Source organism: Thamnophis sirtalis, unplaced genomic scaffold, assembly GCF_051295495.1.
Source record: "Thamnophis sirtalis isolate CommonGarterSnake01/CBP01778 unplaced genomic scaffold, rThaSir2_p1.2 scaffold_2, whole genome shotgun sequence".
Classification (NCBI taxonomy): Eukaryota; Metazoa; Chordata; class Lepidosauria; order Squamata; family Natricidae; genus Thamnophis; species Thamnophis sirtalis.
In genome coordinates this window covers 43,824,298-43,840,895 of record NW_028261382.1, presented here as the reverse complement: position 1 = coordinate 43,840,895, position 16,598 = coordinate 43,824,298, and the positions used below count along the sequence as shown (strand labels likewise).

The window sequence follows — 16,598 nt, the reverse complement described above, 5'->3', positions numbered from 1 at the left end:
CAGAGATGAGCAGCGCCCCCTAGAGTCAGGAACGGCTAGGACAGATGTCCAAGGGGAACCTTTACCTTACTGGAATCATCAGCTAAATTGGACTCGTTCCCAAACCAGGAAGCCCAAGGACACAGCTGAATATCCCTCCCTGAGGTTTTTCCAGGAAAAAAAAAACACCTTGCTTTAACCTTTGATAAGTCAATATTTAGAAAGGCCTGGTGACTCTCGGATAGGTGGAACTGAGTGGAGGGGAAGGGGCTGTCAACTCTCTTTCTACAAAGCTCTTTTGAATCTGGGGGTAAATTTACCAGAGGGCCCAGTTTGCCTCACTCATATTCTGCCCGATTAAGCTGGGGAACTCCCTGCTACTGGATGTGTTTTCTGCTTCAAGTGTCTTAAAACAGATGTTTGAGAGAGAGCCTCATTTTTTTTTCCAGTTGCTAAAAACTGGAGGCTAAAACATATGAAGAACGGTTGCAGGAATTGAGTATGGCTAGTCCGTTCAATTGTCAATTCCTGGCAAATAGATGGGGAAGAAATGGAGGGAGCGTCCAATTTTATTTTCCTGGGCTCCAAGATCTTCGCAGATGGGGACTGCAGCCAAAAAATTAAAAGACACTTCTTTTAATTTTGTGATGGCAAATCTAAACAGCATCCTAAAAAGCAGAGACATCGCCCTGCCAATCAAAAGTGCATCTAGTCAAGGCTCTGGTTTCCCCAGTTGCAATGGATGGCTGTGAAAGTTGGAGCATAAGGAAGGCTGAGCTCCAAAGAATGGAGGCCTTTGAACTCTGGTGCTGGAGAAGACTCCTGCATTGAGTCCCTTGGACTGCAAGGCCATCCAACCGGTCAGTCCTAGAGGAGATCCACCCTGGCTGCTCTTCAGAAGGCCAGATCCTGAAGAGGAAACTCAAGGACTTTGGCCACCTGATGAGAAGGAAGAAGGACTCCCTGGAGAAGAGCCTCACGCTGGGAAGGATGGAGGGCAAAAGAAGAAGAAGGGGACGGCAGAGAAGGAGGTGGCTGGATGGAGTCACCGAAGCAGCCGGCCTGAGCTTCAATGGACTCCAGAGGATGGGAGAGGACAGGAAGGCCTGGAGGAACGTTGTCCAGGTGGTCGCGATGGGTCGGACACAATTTCGCAACTAACAACTACGAAGTCGAGTGAAAAGAATGACTAGGGGTGATAATATACAGTAGCAGTATTCCAATATTTGAGGGGCTGCCCCAAAGAAGAGGGAATCAAGCTATTCTCCAAAGCACCCGAGGGCAGGACAAGAAGCAATGGGTGGAAACTAATCAAGGAGAGAAGCAACCTCGAATTAAGGAGAAATTTCCTTGCCCAGTGAGAACAATTAACCAGTGGAACTACTTGCCACCAGAAGTTGTGGGTGTTTCATTACTGGGGTTTTTAAAGAAGTGGTTGCACAACTTCTTGTGCAAGAAGTGGTTTGTTCGGAATGGTATAGGGTCTCCTGCTTGAGGAGGGGGTTGGACTAGAAGACCTTCAAGGTCCCTTCCATCTCTGTTCCGATTGTCATTAACTTGCACCATATAATTTGCGCTGTTTATTTTTATTATTTTTATTTATTTTTATTATTTTTATTTATTTATTATTATTATTTATTTTATTATTTCCATTTATTTCATCTTTATGTTGGCTTTAAAAGTTATTTCCCCTCCGCCCCCCAATGAGAGATCTGATTTTTAATTGCGAGTCACCTTATCCTCCCATCCCCAAAAGGAAGATCCTTATTCTTAGTTTATTGATTATTTAATTAATCAATTATTAATTATTATTAAAATATTTGCAGGAAATTACATCTGCCCCTTTGACAGGGTTAACACTAACAGAATGAAAAGGAAGAGGGATTCAATTAGCCACGCCCACTCAAACACGCCCTGACCACGCCCATTCGAGATCTCTCCCTCCTCGCCTCTCTCCCGGGGAGGAAGTGACGTCACGCCTCCTCACGTGAAAGGGCCCAGCAAGTAAACCTTTTACCTAATTATATATATATATATATATTCCTTAGCTCTCTCGGATTTAAAAACCTTCACCCCGACCCTCATTGGAGAATTTAATTCAAATAAATTGTGAATCGCGGTGGGGAATAGGCCGCGAGGTCACGTGACGCGGACTCCCTTGCAGGGCCGGGCGGATTAAAAAAAAAAAAAAAAGAGAAAAGAAACATGGCGGCGCCCGTGTCGGCTTCTTCCGCTGCGGAAGCGCGGGGGGCGTCGGAAGGCGCATGCGCAGAGGGGGGTGGGTGGTATCCGTTGAGGCCAGGAGAGGTGAGAGTGGGGGGTGGTGGGACGGGGGAGACATGGGGGGTCCTGAGGAAAGGGGGGGACCCGGGCGCGGGGCGCCGAAGAGCCTGGAGCCGGGCGGCGGGCAGCAGCCTAGGAAGGCGGGCGGGCGAGGAGGAGGAGGAGAAGCGGGGGAAGAGAGCCGGGAGCCCAAACGGTCGGAGCTGAGGGACGTGGGGACCCAGGTCTCTTGGGCCCCTGGCGGGGGGGCCTCTGGGAGCGGGGAGGGCCACTCCAGGACGGCCGGGGAGGGCCCCCAGGGCAAGGTGGGGGCCCTCAGGGGGGCCCCTGGGATGTGGGGGGCCCCCACAGCCAGGGCCCCTCAGGGGGACTTTTTGGGGGGCGGCCCCGGGGCTTCTGGGGGCCAGAGCAAGGCTGGGCAAGACAAGAGGGCCTCCTGGCCGGGGGGCCTTTGCGAAGGCTGCGGGGCCCCCAAGGAGGGCCAGCCCAGGAAAGGGGGCACCCCCCGCCTGCACAGCCACAGGGCTTGGGACTTGGGGGCCCCCCAGGAGCGCCTGGAGGACAGCATGGGGCTCCTGGCGCTGGGGGTCAGCCGCAGCCTCTCAGGGGGGCTCCCCGGCCACTCGGGGGCCAAGCGGGAGGCGGGAGGGGGCTGGCTTCGGAAGCAACCCGCCGAGGCCAGCTCGGGGCAAGTCTGGGTGCCCCGTAAGCCGGGCAGGGCCCTCGAGAGGACGGCGGGCCTGCCTTGGCAGAAAGAAGGGGCGGTTCCCCGTAAAAGCGGGGCGGAGCTTAACCAGGTGTGGATCCCCCGGGAGAAGCCCGCCCCTCCCGGAGGGGCCTCGGCGGACCTCTGGGTCCACAAAGTGAGGAACCCCTCGGGGACGGGCATCATGTGGGTTTGGGCCAATGTGACCAACTGTAACGAGGAGGAAGCGGTGAACGAAGCCAGGGTTTGGACCTTCCAGAAGGAGGGGCCGAGGAAGGGGGGGGAGGGCCAGGGAGGGTATGGGGTCTCTTAGAGAAGCATGTGGGGGAAGCCGAACGGGGGTGGGGTGGGCTTGGGGGTGGGGGTGGGGTGAGATACAGGCTTAGTCCTCGACGTACGACCTCAACATTTATGTTGCTAAGTGAGACGTTCGTTAAGTGACTTTTGCTCCGTTTCACGACCTTTGTGAATCGTTGCCCTTGTTAAGTCAGTCACATGGTCTCGTTAACGTGAATCTGGCTTCCTCCCCCACCCCACCCCCCCGGGGACGCTGTAAGCGTCGTAAGTATGAGTCCGTTGTCAAGTGTCTGAATTTTGATCGCGTGACCCCTGTGGGGAATGCTGCAATCGTCGTAAGTCTGAAAAACGGTCGTCCCCCCCCCCCCAGTGCCGTTGTAACTCCGGTCGCTAAACGGACTGTTGTAAGTCGAGGACTACCTGTACTGCAGACTGGGGGGAATGGGGAGGACAAGCGGAGGGAACGGTGTTTTTCAACCTTGACAGGTTTAAGAGGCAGGGACTTCAACTCCCAGAATTCCTCACCCATCCATCCATCCACCCATCCATCTGTGCTGAAGAATTCTGGGAATCGAAGTCCCCACGTCTTTCAAAGTTGCCAGGTTTTGAGAAACCCAGGAATTCTGGGAGTCGAAGTCCCCTCTTCCGAAAGCCGCCCAAGGTTGGAAAAACCCTGGGTTAGAGATAAGCGGGGTGGGTGACCCAGAGCCAAGCGACCACTCTGCCAACTCCTGGGGTGGCGATTCCTTGAAAGACTCTGGACGGTGGTGGTGTTGGTGGCACCAGGGGAGGGAGCAGAGCCCGACTCCCCATTAGCCATGCGGGTAAGTCCGGAGGCTCTGGAGAAAGGGGGGGGGGGGCTGCTTGCTGGTGCATGCCAAGTTTGACGTCGGGGCGAGCATGCAAATGCAAACACATCTTGAGCGCAACCCCCCCCCCCCCCCGCATGAATGACTGTGAGGCACTGATGGGTGAGGTGGAGAAAAGCTTCAGCCGCCAATATGAATCTCATATTTTTAAGTGTTTTTCAATCGTAGCAACTTTAAGATAGATGGACTTCAACCCTCAGAATTCCCTGTTGCTTGCTGAGGAATTCTGGGAGTTTAAGTCCACCTAAAAGTTCTGACCTAGGCTTCCCAAGAGCATGAAGCCAACTCCTTGTCCTGATAAAAACTCCTTTTACTAATTTAAAGTGGATTCTCTTCACTCACATCCAGCAAAGTCTTTCAAAGGAGGATTTATACTCACAGACCTTATCTGGCTTGGAGAGCTGCCAGGCTGAGATCTGCAGAACTTGGCCAGGAGTCTCGGAGAGTCACGAACCAATTAAGTGGTCTCCTGCAGACTCCTCTCCCTCCCTCCATCATCATCATGCAAACCCCTCGTCCCTCTAGCACTGATGATATTCCCTAGTTGGGCATTGAAATGTCTACAAGAATTTTGTTGTACGAGGTGCAATGACAAGTAAACTAAACTAAACTGAACTGAACTAAACTAAACTAAACTAAACTAAAAACTAAACTAAACTAAAGAAAACAGGACTCCACATTCCCCCTTCCTCCTCCTCCTCCTCCTCCTCCTCCTCCTCCTCCTCCTCCTCCTCCATTTTCTCCTTCATCCTCTCCTCCTCCTCCTCCTTCACACCACACAAACCCACTCTATTCCAGTACTGACGATGTTACCCAGCTGGGTCACAAAACGCCTGCGGGAAAACTACCAAACTCGGAGAACGCCAAAGACCTCCCAGTCGTCGTCATACTCTTCCTCCTCTCCACAATCCCCACTCCCTTCTAGCACTGATAATATTGTCTAGTTGGATCAAGAAACGTCTGCAAGGAAACCACCCGGCTCAGAGAGCACCAAGGACCCCACAGTCCTTCCTCTTCCTCCTCCTCTTCCTCCTCTTTCCTGCAAACCCCACGTCCCTCTAGCGTTGATGATGTTACCCAGCTGGGTCGCGAAACATCTGTGAGAAAACTTACCAAACTCAGAGAACACCAAGGACCCCCCCACCACTGTTGCAATTATGTTGAGCCCCCCCCCCATGTCCAAGGTTGCAGATTCTTCCCACCTGGAACAAGCCCACCACCCCTGTTTCCACGACGGTTTTTTTTAAATAGACAGCTCGGTTTTGGGCTCTCCTGCCCTATGAAGCCGCCTCTCGCTGCATGCCGTTCCAGCCGTCCCGTACCCGCGTCGTGATTTCCCCCAGCGCGTTGCGGCTCCACTAACCCGCGAGGCTCTCCTCCGCAGGGGCTCCAGCGATGCAGACGAACCTGGGGACGGCGCTGCTGACCTTAGCCCTGTGGGCGCTGTGCTCGCCTGGGCTGAGCACGGAAGGGAAACGGAAGCTGCAGATTGGCGTCAAGAAGCGAGTGGACAACTGCCCCATCAAGTCCCGGAAAGGCGACGTGCTCCACATGCATTACACGGTGAGTGTGGCCGGAGTTTAATGTAGCCGGGGCTTTAACCAACTTGGGAATGGGAGGTGGAAGGAGACAAACCGTGTTCAAGAGAGTGTTAGAAACCAAAGCAAAATCGAAAAACCCCTTGTTAAACAATGGCTAAAATAGGCACCCAGGTATGTGCGTACGAGGCATCGCCTTTCACTGTAATGTGACGGGTTTTGTTTAGTGCTTTCCAAACTCGGCAACTTTTAAGAGACACGGATTTCAACTTAACAAGCATGCTGGCTGGGGGATTCTGGGAGTTGAAGTCCACCCATCTGAAAGGATGCTGGCTGGGGGATTCTGGGAGTGGACATCCTCCCATCTGAAAGGATGCTGGCTGAGGGATTCTGGGAGTTGAAGTCCTCCCATATGAAAGGATGCTGGCTGGGGGATTCTGGGAGTGGACGTCCACCCATCTGAAAGTATGCTGGCTGGGGGATTCTGGGAGTGGACGTCCACCCATCTGAAAGTATGCTGGCTGGGGGATTCTGGGAGTGGACGTCCTCCCATCTGAAAGGATGCTGGCTGGGGGATTCTGGGAGTGGACGTCCACCCATATGAAAGGATGAAGCTAGGGGATTCTGAGAGTTGAAGTCCACCCATATGAAAGGATGAAGCTAGAGGATTCTGAGAGTTGAAGTCCACCCATCTTAAAATTTGCCAAGTTTTCTCCCCAGAGTGAGCAATTCCTTTTGGCTTGAGGACCAGATAAGACTTGTTAGGTTATGTTGAAGTGGGAGGAGAAGGGAAGAGCAGGGCCATTTTGAGGAGGGGGGTTTAAGAATGCTTACCTCTTAAAATCCCCCCAACCCCACTCAAATGCAAAAGAAGGCCACATTTTTTTTCATCCCTCCCACTTTGGAGTGCTATGCATCTCTGGATCTTTTGCATACTTCAATACAGGGAGTCCTCGCCTTGCAACAGTTCATTTACAACAACCCTGTGACTTATAACCGTTTTTCACACTTACGACTGTTGCAGCATCCCCAGGGTCATGTGATCAAAAATCCAGATGCTTGACAAATGACTCATATTTATGACGGTCTCATTATCCTGGGAATCCACCCAAGTCCCGCTGCAAACCAAATACCCCCTCCCCTCTCTCTCTCCCTCTCTTTCTCCCTCCCACCCACCCTTTTTTTCTCTCTCTCCTTCTCCCTCTCTCCTACCCTTTCTCTCTCTCTCTCCCTCTCTCTCTCTCTCTCCCTCCCACCCTTTCTCTCTCTCTCTCTCCTTCCCACCCTTTCTCTCTCTCTCTCCTTCCTTCCTTTCTTCTTTCTTTCTTTCTTTCTTTCTTTCTTTCTTTCTTTCTTTCTTTCTTTCTTTCTTTCCTTCCTTCCTTCCTTCCTTCCTTCCTTCCTTTCTTTCTTTCTTTCTTTCTTTCTCCTTTCTTTCCCATCCATCAGTGTAATTCTGGATGGTTTGATTCAACAAAGGGTTTGTGTGACAGCCGGCCAATTGTGAAACGGTCTCCTTGTGGAGAGTTCACTAGAAATTTCCCACAAGGCTGAAGCGACTTGAAAATTGGCTTTTATTGCAAGCCTGATTCTGAGTCAGCCTCCCGGAGTATGCACACCTCAGCTGTCTTTCAGTTACACACCCTCGCTGACTCACCCACAAACGCCTGTTCCAGGGCAGCCTTAAGCAGAGAGTGAATAGCTGACCAGGGAAAACTCCCGTGTAATTGGTGGACTTTCCTCGCCAAGTTGGAAAGAATGACGTGGCCAAAACCTGATTCCCCATTCTCAAGTTTCCCTTTGAGCTCTGGACACACCTTTCTCTCTTCCCTGCTGGAATTTTTTCCTTTTCTGCCCCCAAATCAGCTGTCAGTGGAAATCCTCCAGTGTTCCAGTGTTTTTTCAAGAGGGAACTGGACTTTCTGGTTTTTCTTCAAAGGCATTTGTTTCTCATTCAAGAAACTTCTTCAGTTCAATTCTTTAGAATTGAATTCTAAATTGTTTCATTCATCCAGCTTACGTATTTCTAATAATACTACACATTTATGTTAAGATAGTCTTTCATATTCAATTATTTCATGTTTCAATATATTGTTCTAATGCCAATTACCATATTATTTAAACATACATCATAATAAGGTCAAAAGGGTTCCCCTCGCATGTATGCGCTAGTCGTTCCCGACTCTAGCGGGCGGTGCTCATCTCCGTTTCAAAGCCGAAGAGCCAGCGCTGTCCGAAGACATCTCCGTGGTCATGTGGCCAGCATGACTCAATGCCAAAGGCGCATGGAACACTGTTACTACCTTCCCACCAAAGGTGGTTCCTATTTTTCTACTTGCGTTTTTTACGTGCTTTCGAACTGCTAGGTTGGCAGAAGCCGGGACAAGTAACGGGAGCTCACTCTGTTACGCAGCACTAGGGATTTGAACCGCCCAACTGCTCACCTTTCCGATCAACAAACTCAGCATCTTAGCCACTGAGCCACCCTATATATAATAATACCGCCCATCAATTGCTGAACTTCCCTCTTCTTATTGCTTTTATTTTATTATGTAAAAATGTGCATACTAATATTCCCTCTTTTTCTTATTTCTGTCTCTATTCTGACTTTTAATCATGTCACCCTTATATTAAAAAAACCTTTTCTTTCTTTTTCTTAGGAAAGAAAGAAAAAGTTGTTTAATAAAGGGTGACATGATTAAAACTAGAATAAGGGATAGAAATAAGAGAAGAGGGAATGTTAGTCTACACATTTTTATATAACAAAATGAAAGTAATAACAAGAGAAAATGTGGAATGATTGAACAATTATAGACTCCAACCTGTATGTTTGCAATGGATGGGTGTGAAAGTTGGACCATGAGAAAGGCTGAAGGCCAAAAAATTGAGGCCTTTGAATTCTGGTGCTGGAGAAGATTCCTGCGAGTCTCTTGGACTGCAGGGCCATCCAACCGGTCAGTCCTAGAGGAGATCCACCCTGACTGCTCTTTAGAAGGCCAGATCCTGAAGAGGAAACTCAAAGACTTTGGCCACCTAAGGAGAAGGAAGAAGGACTCCCTGGAGAAGAGCCTCATGCTGGGAACGATGGAGGGCAAAAGAAGAAGAAGGGGACGGCAGAGAAGGAGGGGGCTGGATGGCGTCACTGAAGCAGTCAGCGTGAGCTTCAATGGACTCCAGAGGATGGCAGAGGACAGGAAGGCCTGGAGGAACGTGGTCCATGGGGTCGCGATGGGTTGGACACGACTTCGCAACTAACAGCAACATAGTCACATGATCAAAATCCAGATTCTTGGTAACTGGTTCCTATTTATGAAGGGGACTTCTACCTACCTACCTACCTACCTACCTGTCTATCTGTCTATCTGCCTGCCTGCCTACCTACCTACCTACCTACCTACCTACCTACCTATCTATCTCCTGAGTCCCTTGGACTGCAAGGCCATCCAACCGGTCAGTCCTGGAGGAGATCCACCCTGCCTGCTCTTTAGAAGGCCAGATCCTGAAGAGGAAACTCAAAGACTTTGGCCACCGGATGAGAAGGAAGAAGGACTCCCTGGAGAAGAGCCTCATGCTGGGAACGATGGAGGGCAAAAGAAGAAGAAGGGGACGGCAGAGAAGGAGGTGGCTGGATGGAGTCACCGAAGCAGTCGGCCTGAGCTTCAATGGACTCCAGAGGATGGTAGAGGACAGGAAGGCCTAGAGGAACGTTGTCCGTGGGGTCGCGATGGGTCAGACACGACTTCGCAACTAACAACAAGAAGACTGCAACCTAATATAAATGTATATTATTATTAGAAATACATAAGTTGATTGAATGCAATAATCATGATTAACTTTATTAGTATTAGAATGTATGACACCCAGGTGCCACACGGTTCACGCATTGATTTGAGATATTTATTTTAAAAAATTTTTTTTTAAAAAAAATAAACGTTTTCTTTCTACCAGACATCTCTCGCCCACATTGGTGCTTTGAATCCTCCTCATTTCTAACTTGCCTCCCATATTTCACTCCCTGCATCTATTTGCGTTAAGATAACCATCGTTCATTATTTCATCATTCAGTGTTTCCATGCATAGTTCTAATACCAGTCACCATATTATTTAAACACAACAAGATGATTCTAGTCTAAGCTGCGTGAAACAAGAAAGTCCAGTTGCCGCTTGAAAAAACACCTTGGGGATAACCATGCCCTGGATGACGGAGTATTTCCACTGTCAGGTGATTTTGGGGGCAGGAAAAACCAGAATAGTAGCAACGTGTCCACAGCATGCAATGGTGTTTCGCTTCTTCTCGTAATAGCAGTACAGTCACCCAGCAAAATAGGTCGATTGTATAAATCGTGGCTCTGGAGCCACATGTGGCTCTTTCATCCTTCTGCTGCGGCTCCCTGTCGCCGGTCAGCACCACAGTTGATAGGGCTTTCAGTTAGGACAGGTAGAGAAAAAGGATGCAGTGCTAGGAGGAGACTCTATGGTGGGGCAACTGGACTTCCGGTCAGCTCCAGAATTGAACATGGGGGGGCTTCTGGTTAGGACCTTTGTGGCTCTTTCAGTGTTTAAGGTTGCCGACCCCTGGTATAAATAAATGAACTATACCCCATTGCCCTATTTGATGAAGATTTGGGGCCCTGTAGAAAATTCATCCTCTGGCAGAGAAAAAGAATCCTTAATTCCTTAAGGGCAGGAGTCAGCCATCTTAAACACTCAAAGAACCACAAAGGTCCTAACCAGAAGCCCCCCCCCCCCTTCAATTCTGGAGCAGACTGGAAGTCCGGTTCCCCCCACCATAGAGTCTCCTCCTAGCATGGCATCCTTTTTCCTCTACCTGTCCTAACCGAAAGCCCTATCAATTGTGGAGCCAATCAAAAGTCCTGTTCCCCCACCATAGAGTCTCCTCCTAGCATGGCATCCTTTTTCCTCTATCTGTCCTAACCGAAAGCCCTATCAATTGTGGAGCCAATCAAAAGTCCTGTTCCCCCACCATAGAGTCTCCTCCTAGCATGGCATCCTTTTTCCTCTCCCTGTCCTAACCGAAAACCCTATCAATTGTGGAGCCAATCAAAAGTCCTGTTCCCCCACCATAGAGTCTCCTCCTAGCATGGCATCCTTTTTCCTCTATCTGTCCTAACCGAAAGCCCTATCAATTGTGGAGCCAATCAAAAGTCCTGTTCCCCCACCATAGAGTCTCCTCCTAGCATGGCATCCTTTTTCCTCTACCTGTCCTAACCGAAAACCCTATTAATTGTGGAGCCGACCGGCCACAGGGAGCCTCAGCGGAGGGATGAAACAGCCACATGCAGCTCCAGAGCCGCAAGTTGCTGCCCCCTACACTAGGGATAATGGTTACTATCAATGACTTTAATATGAGATTTAAATAAATGTATAAAAGATGGAATAAAGGCCGGCCTCCTGCTCTTTTATTACAGCTGGGGGGAAAAACAACCCCTTCCAGCTTTTGAGGCCCAGGTAGTCCTCACCTTGCAGCCATTCATTTAGCGACCAAAGATCCAAAGGCGTGGGGAAAAAGTGACTTTTGTCTGCACTTACGACGGGGGGTGGGGCAGCATCAAGGATTGTCTGTCATTTTATGCCCAGGATGCGAGGGGTCTGTAGATATTTCCCCAGCCCTCTTTTTGACTCCTGCAGTGCACAGGTCCTCAATGGAAGGCAGGTTGGTAGCCATGTTTTTTTTCTGCAGTTCTGATCTCCTCTGAAGTCTCCGTCTGCCTTGTTGGGTTGCAGAGCCAAACCAGACAGTTATGGAGGTGCAGATGACTCAATGATTCCTCTGTAGACCTGAATCAGCCGCTCCTTGGACAGATTCGCTCACCTTCCATTTAATTTTCCTCTCTGCCCCTTCCCAGGGAAAACTGGAAGACGGGACGGAGTTTGACAGCAGTTTAACTCGCGACCAGCCCTTCATCTTCTCCTTGGGCACCGGACAAGTCATCAAAGGCTGGGAACAAGGCTTGCTCGGGTAAAATCCCAACTTCTGAGGAACGAGGGCTCGAATGGATTTGGGGCGCCCACGATGGGCGAGCAGAATCAAATCTTTTATTAATAAAAGGGAATTATTTGTAGCTCAGCGTTGACACGAAGGGTCCCTGGTGCCCTCTGAGCTCGGTGGTTTTCTTGCAGGCGTTTTGTTACCCAACTAGGTAATGTCATCAGTGTTAGGAGGAGGAGGAGGAGAATTGTGGGGTCCTGGGTGCTCTCTGAGCTTGGTGGTTTTCTTGCAGATGTTTCGTAACCCAGTTAGATAAGGTCATCAATGCTTGAAGAGGGTGGAGTTAATGGAGAGGAGGAGGAGAAAAAGGACTGTGGGCTCCTTGGTGCTCTCTGAGCTCGATGGTTTTCTTGCAGACCTTTCATGACCCAACTAGGTAACGTCATCAGTGTTAGAAGGGAGTGGGATTTGTAGAGAGAAGGGCGAGGAAGAGCAGGAGGAGGACTGTGGGGTCCTTGGTGCTTTCTGAGCTTGGTGGTTTTCTTGCAGACATTTCATGACCCAACTAGGTAGCATCATCCGTGCTAGAAAGGAGTGTGAGGTTTGCCGCAAATGCCCCTTCTAGCACGGATGATGTTACCTAGTTGGGTCACGAAATGTCTGGAAGAAAACCACCAAGTCAGAGAGCGCCAAAGACCCCACAGTCCTCCTCTCTAATCCTCCTCCTCCCTCTGTCGTCGTCTTCTCCTCCCTTTCTTCTTCTTCTTCTTCTTCTTCTTCTTCTTCTTCTTCTTCTTCTTCTTCTTCTTCTTCTTCTTCTTCTTCTTCTTCTTCTTCTTCACCTCCTCCTCCTCCTTCTTCTTCTCCTCCTCCTCCTCCTTCTTCTCCTTCTTCTTCTGTCCCTCCCTTCTAGCACTGATGATGTTACCTAGTTTGGGTCACGAAACGCCTGCAAGAAAACCACCAAGCGCAGAGATCACCAGGGACCGTTCATATATTTTACCCTATCACGTTCCAGAATTTGGGCTTTATTTCTCCCAGATTAACCGGGCGTGCCCTGAGCATTTCCTCCTGGGACTCTTTGAGAGGAGGCACTACTTTTAGCTTGCATATTTTAATGAAAGTACAGAGCATTCCATTCCTTGGTCCTTCTCTGTAATATCCGAGGCATTTTTGGCAGCGACCCGGGAACAATATGGGCCTGTGTTGTTTCATCCAGGTGATTTATCTTTAATGTAGCCTTCGCATTGTTGCTTTTTAATCGTTTATAATTTGGAAGGGCAGAGTTTAAAAGAGCGGAGACTAAAATTCTAGCCCTCAAGATTTGTCGACGCCAACAAAACACTCGTCTTTGCCGTTTCTTTTGCCGTTTCAGGATGTGCGAAGGCGAGAAAAGGAAGCTAGTCATCCCTTCGGAGCTGGGTAAGGAACCGAGAGCGAAACCAGTAGCGGAATAACCCTGGGTGGGCACCATGCTCCACTATGCCCTGGCATTGCTTCGTTGCCCCTTCGCCTTATTTAACTTTTCCGGAGCTTGAGAATAAGTATTTCCTTGCATCATTGGATACCCGGTTGATTTGGTTTCTGTCGTCTTATCTCGCAGGTTATGGAGATCGGGGAGCACCGCCCAAAATCCCAGGTATTCTATTTCTTTGTTTTATTCATTTATTTGCATCTCGTCTTCGTTATTTTTTTTACAAATCAGGCAGTGAACATATCCAACACACCTTCACACCCCCCCACCATAACAACCACCCAGTGAGGTGGGTCGGGCAGGGAGAGAGAGGAGGGCTGTCCCAGTCACCTAGCTGGCTTTTATGCTCAAAGTGGGCCTAGAACTCACTGCCACCTGGTTTCTAGACTGGCATCTTAACCACTAATCACTGAGCTGGCTTTCATGTCTAAGGCGGGACTAGAACTCACCGTCTCCTGGTGATTGGCCCAAAGTCATCCAGCTGGCTTTCATGTCTAAGGCGGGGCTAGAACTCACCGTCTCCTGGTGATTGGCCCAAAGTCATCCAGCTGGCTTTCATGTCTAAGGCGGGACTAGAACTCACCATCTTCTGGTGATTGGCCTAAAGTCATCCAGCTGGCTTTCATGTCTAAGGCGGGGCTAGAACTCACCGTCTCCTGGTGATTGGACCAGCCAGCCATAGACCAGGAATATCCTATTCTGTTAACCAAGCAATGAAGAATTTACATCTTCTGTAACATCCTTGTCTTAATTTCTCTCATTGGGCTTTAACCTGATTGGACTGACTTCGTTGACGCAAGGACAAATGTTTTTATCAGTTGATCATGAAAAATGCAGAAAGACAAAAGAAAAATGAGAATAATGGGAACATGGGGAGGAGAAGGGGAAGAGGAAAAAAGTGGCTCTTTGACTCAGTAAGTTAAAGGTTCCCCTTGCGTATATGCGCTAGTCGTTCTCGACTCTAGGGGGCGGCGCTCATCTCATTTCAAAGCCAAAGAGCCAGCGCTGTCCGAAGACGTCTCCGGGGTCATGTGGCCGGCATGACTCAACGCCGAAGGCACACAGAACGCTGTTCCCTTCCCACCAAAGGTGGCTCCTATTTTTCTACTTGCATTTTCGAGCTGCTAGGTTGGCAGAAACTGGGACAAGTAACGGGAGCCCACTCCGTTTTGCGGCGCTATGAATTCGAACCGCCGAGCTGCTGACCTTTGTGATCGACAAGCTCAGCATCTTAGCCAATGAGCCACCGCTCAGTGTGTGTTATGGGCTCAGTAGAATAAGCTAATAACGCACACCTCAACTTTTTCCTTGTGCATAATGTTACGTACTAGCCATTTCTATAGCAACAAACCCATCCAATCAGCAAAACCCAAAATCAAAGTTGCATGGGTTTCCCTCCCCCCACCCCCATCTCAAGCACAAAGTCCAGAAAAGGTTTCCGAGTCGGAACAAAATTAATTGCTTGTTCTTTCATCGAAGCGAGTCAACTTAGCCCTATCTGCTAACTCCATCAACTTTTGCAGCCGATCGGAATCAAAATACCCTTCCATTTTTATGGATTGGCTTCATTCACATCCAGCTGCGAGGACCACATCTCAGTTCTCCGCTAGGGCTTTTCCATCCATCCTTCAATCTCTTCTTCTTTCTCTTTTTTTTTTCCCCCCACGCTGTTCCCAGGCGGTGCCACGCTCATCTTTGAAGTCGAACTGCTGAAGATTGAGCGTCGCCAAGAACTATAGCGGCGCGTCTCGTCCAAGGAAGAGGGGCTCGCGGGGTAGGGGGCCGCACGCAGAAAAATGGGCCGGACGGGCTGGAGAAGGAGCTGGAAAAGGGGTTTGTCACTCCTTAAATGGGCCAAATAAATTTTAAAAAAAAGCACAGATCAGATTTTGCGCCGTGAATGCAAAGTGGGGGAGGAAGTCACCCGCGGGCGGGCGGGAGGGCCAGCCGAGGACGGGATGAGGAAAGGGTTCCTATTTTTGGCACTCTAGTCCTCCGTAGAGGGTCAGCCTGCCAGGCTGATCTCCTGCCCTCCTGAGACCTTTAAAGCTGGTTGAAGGCCCAGCTTGGGGGGAAACTTCCCAAGAGACAACACTGCATTGTGTTCAAAAGGTTGCCAGTATCCAGGGGCATTTAACCATAAGGAGGAGGGAACAAGGTGGGTTAGGAATGGGGAGTGGGGGGAAAGGTCTGAATGATTTGTGGTCCTAAATTGAGCAGGAATGGATGCCTGTTCCAACAGTCGGGACTAATCTTTATGAATCTTAGCAACTTTGAGATGGGTGGACTTCATCCCCCAGAATCCTCCAGCCAGAATGCTTTAACACGGGTGGACTTCAGCTCCCAGAATCCTCCAGTCACATGCTTTAAGTTGGGTGGAGTTCAACTCCCAGAATCCCCCAGCTGGCATGCTTTAAGATGGGTGGACTTCATCTCCCAGAATCCCCCAGCTAGCATGCTTTAAGTTGGGTGGATTTCAATTCCCAGAATTCTGGCTGGGGAATTCTGGGAGTTGAAGTCCCCCCCCCCCCAAATCTTCAAGCTGCCAAAATTGAGAAATTTAGACCTTATGAGATTGAGGCCTTAGACCTTATATATATATGTCCTAGACGGAGAAGAGACCACCCTAGAATTCTCCACTCTCCCCATGGAATTCTGGAACTTTCTCCAAAGAATCCCTCAGAGTTCTCCTCACAAGCTTGCAAAAAAAAATGAAAAGAAAAAGACTTTGTGTGTGTGTGGGGGGGGGGGGGCTAGGTTTGTGTAAGGACAGCAGGGACTCCGTAAATAAAGGAACGGAAGTTCCTGGCCGCAAGGAACTGGCGAGAAAGCGAGATAACAGGATGAGTTTTGAGTTTGCACCGCTGAGCATCGCCTTGCTCAAGTGTGAAAAAAGGCTGGGTTTTTGCCAGCCATTGTCTTTCTTAGCTGTGCCATCCCAGGCATTCGTGGCCGTTAACAAGCGTTTTGCGTTTGTGGAAGGGTGGTGGGTCCTTCTGGAAGGTTCCGTCGGAGTTGGGTGCAGAGCGGCGGCTTTTCCCCACCCCGCGATGTTAAGTGGGAACGGTTCAAATCGTGGCTTGTGCTCCTTTTTAAGAAAAATAAAATAAAAACGGGGGGTGGGGGGGAAGAATCACATGTGGGCTTAATTGTGGCTTTGTCCACAATTTTGTTTGTGTGATCATTTCAGTTCTTGGAAGTCCTGTAGAGCTAGTCCTCGGCTTAAAACAACCGGTGAAAGACCTGCTAGGGTTAAGTGAGTTGCGCTCGATTTAATGACCGTTTTTGCCCCGAGTAAGCAAAGCGCTACAGCTAAGTGGTGTAGGGGTTTCCTGCCTAAGCAGGGGGTTGGACTAGAAGACCTCCAAGGCCCCTTCCAACTCTCGCTATTCTGTTCTGAGTCACATAGTCGTTAAGCGAATCCAGCTCTTCCCCATTGACTTTGCTCGCCCGAAGCCCGGTGGGAAAGTTGCAAGTGCGTGCCAAAACATCCAAATTTTGA

The 16,598-nt window shown here is 49.6% G+C and overlaps 1 protein-coding gene across 2 annotated transcripts; it reads left to right on the top strand.

Moving 5' to 3' along the window:
- Positions 1-2,192: 2,192 nt before the first annotated feature.
- FKBP2 (FKBP prolyl isomerase 2) lies at positions 2,193-14,852 on the top strand. 2 transcript variants are annotated; one of them, XM_087705216.1, is made up of 6 exons: positions 2,193-2,286; positions 5,519-5,697; positions 11,540-11,652; positions 12,998-13,044; positions 13,226-13,261; positions 14,774-14,852. In XM_087705216.1, the coding sequence occupies exons 1-6, from the start codon at positions 2,244-2,246 to the stop codon at positions 14,833-14,835; spliced, it is 480 nt and encodes a 159-aa protein (XP_087561342.1). In that variant the 5' UTR covers positions 2,193-2,243; the 3' UTR covers positions 14,836-14,852. The 2 variants fall into 2 exon arrangements, with proteins under 2 accessions (XP_087561342.1, XP_087561343.1); XM_087705217.1 differs by lacking the exon at positions 2,193-2,286 and adding an exon at positions 3,355-4,089.
- The last annotated feature ends 1,746 nt before the right edge of the window (positions 14,853-16,598 follow it).

What these genes read in the sequence shown, in the direction of transcription:
- FKBP2 (XM_087705216.1), top strand. Translation starts at nt 2,244, where the DNA reads ATGCGCAGAGGGGGGTGGGTGGTATCCGTTGAGGCCAGGAGAG. An exon ending in TGGGAACAAGGCTTGCTCGG is followed by an intron (nt 11,653 to 12,997) that starts GTAAAATCCCAA and finishes TTGCCGTTTCAG; the next exon opens with GATGTGCGAAGGCGAGAAAA. An exon ending in AGCACCGCCCAAAATCCCAG is followed by an intron (nt 13,262 to 14,773) that starts GTATTCTATTTC and finishes CGCTGTTCCCAG; the next exon opens with GCGGTGCCACGCTCATCTTT.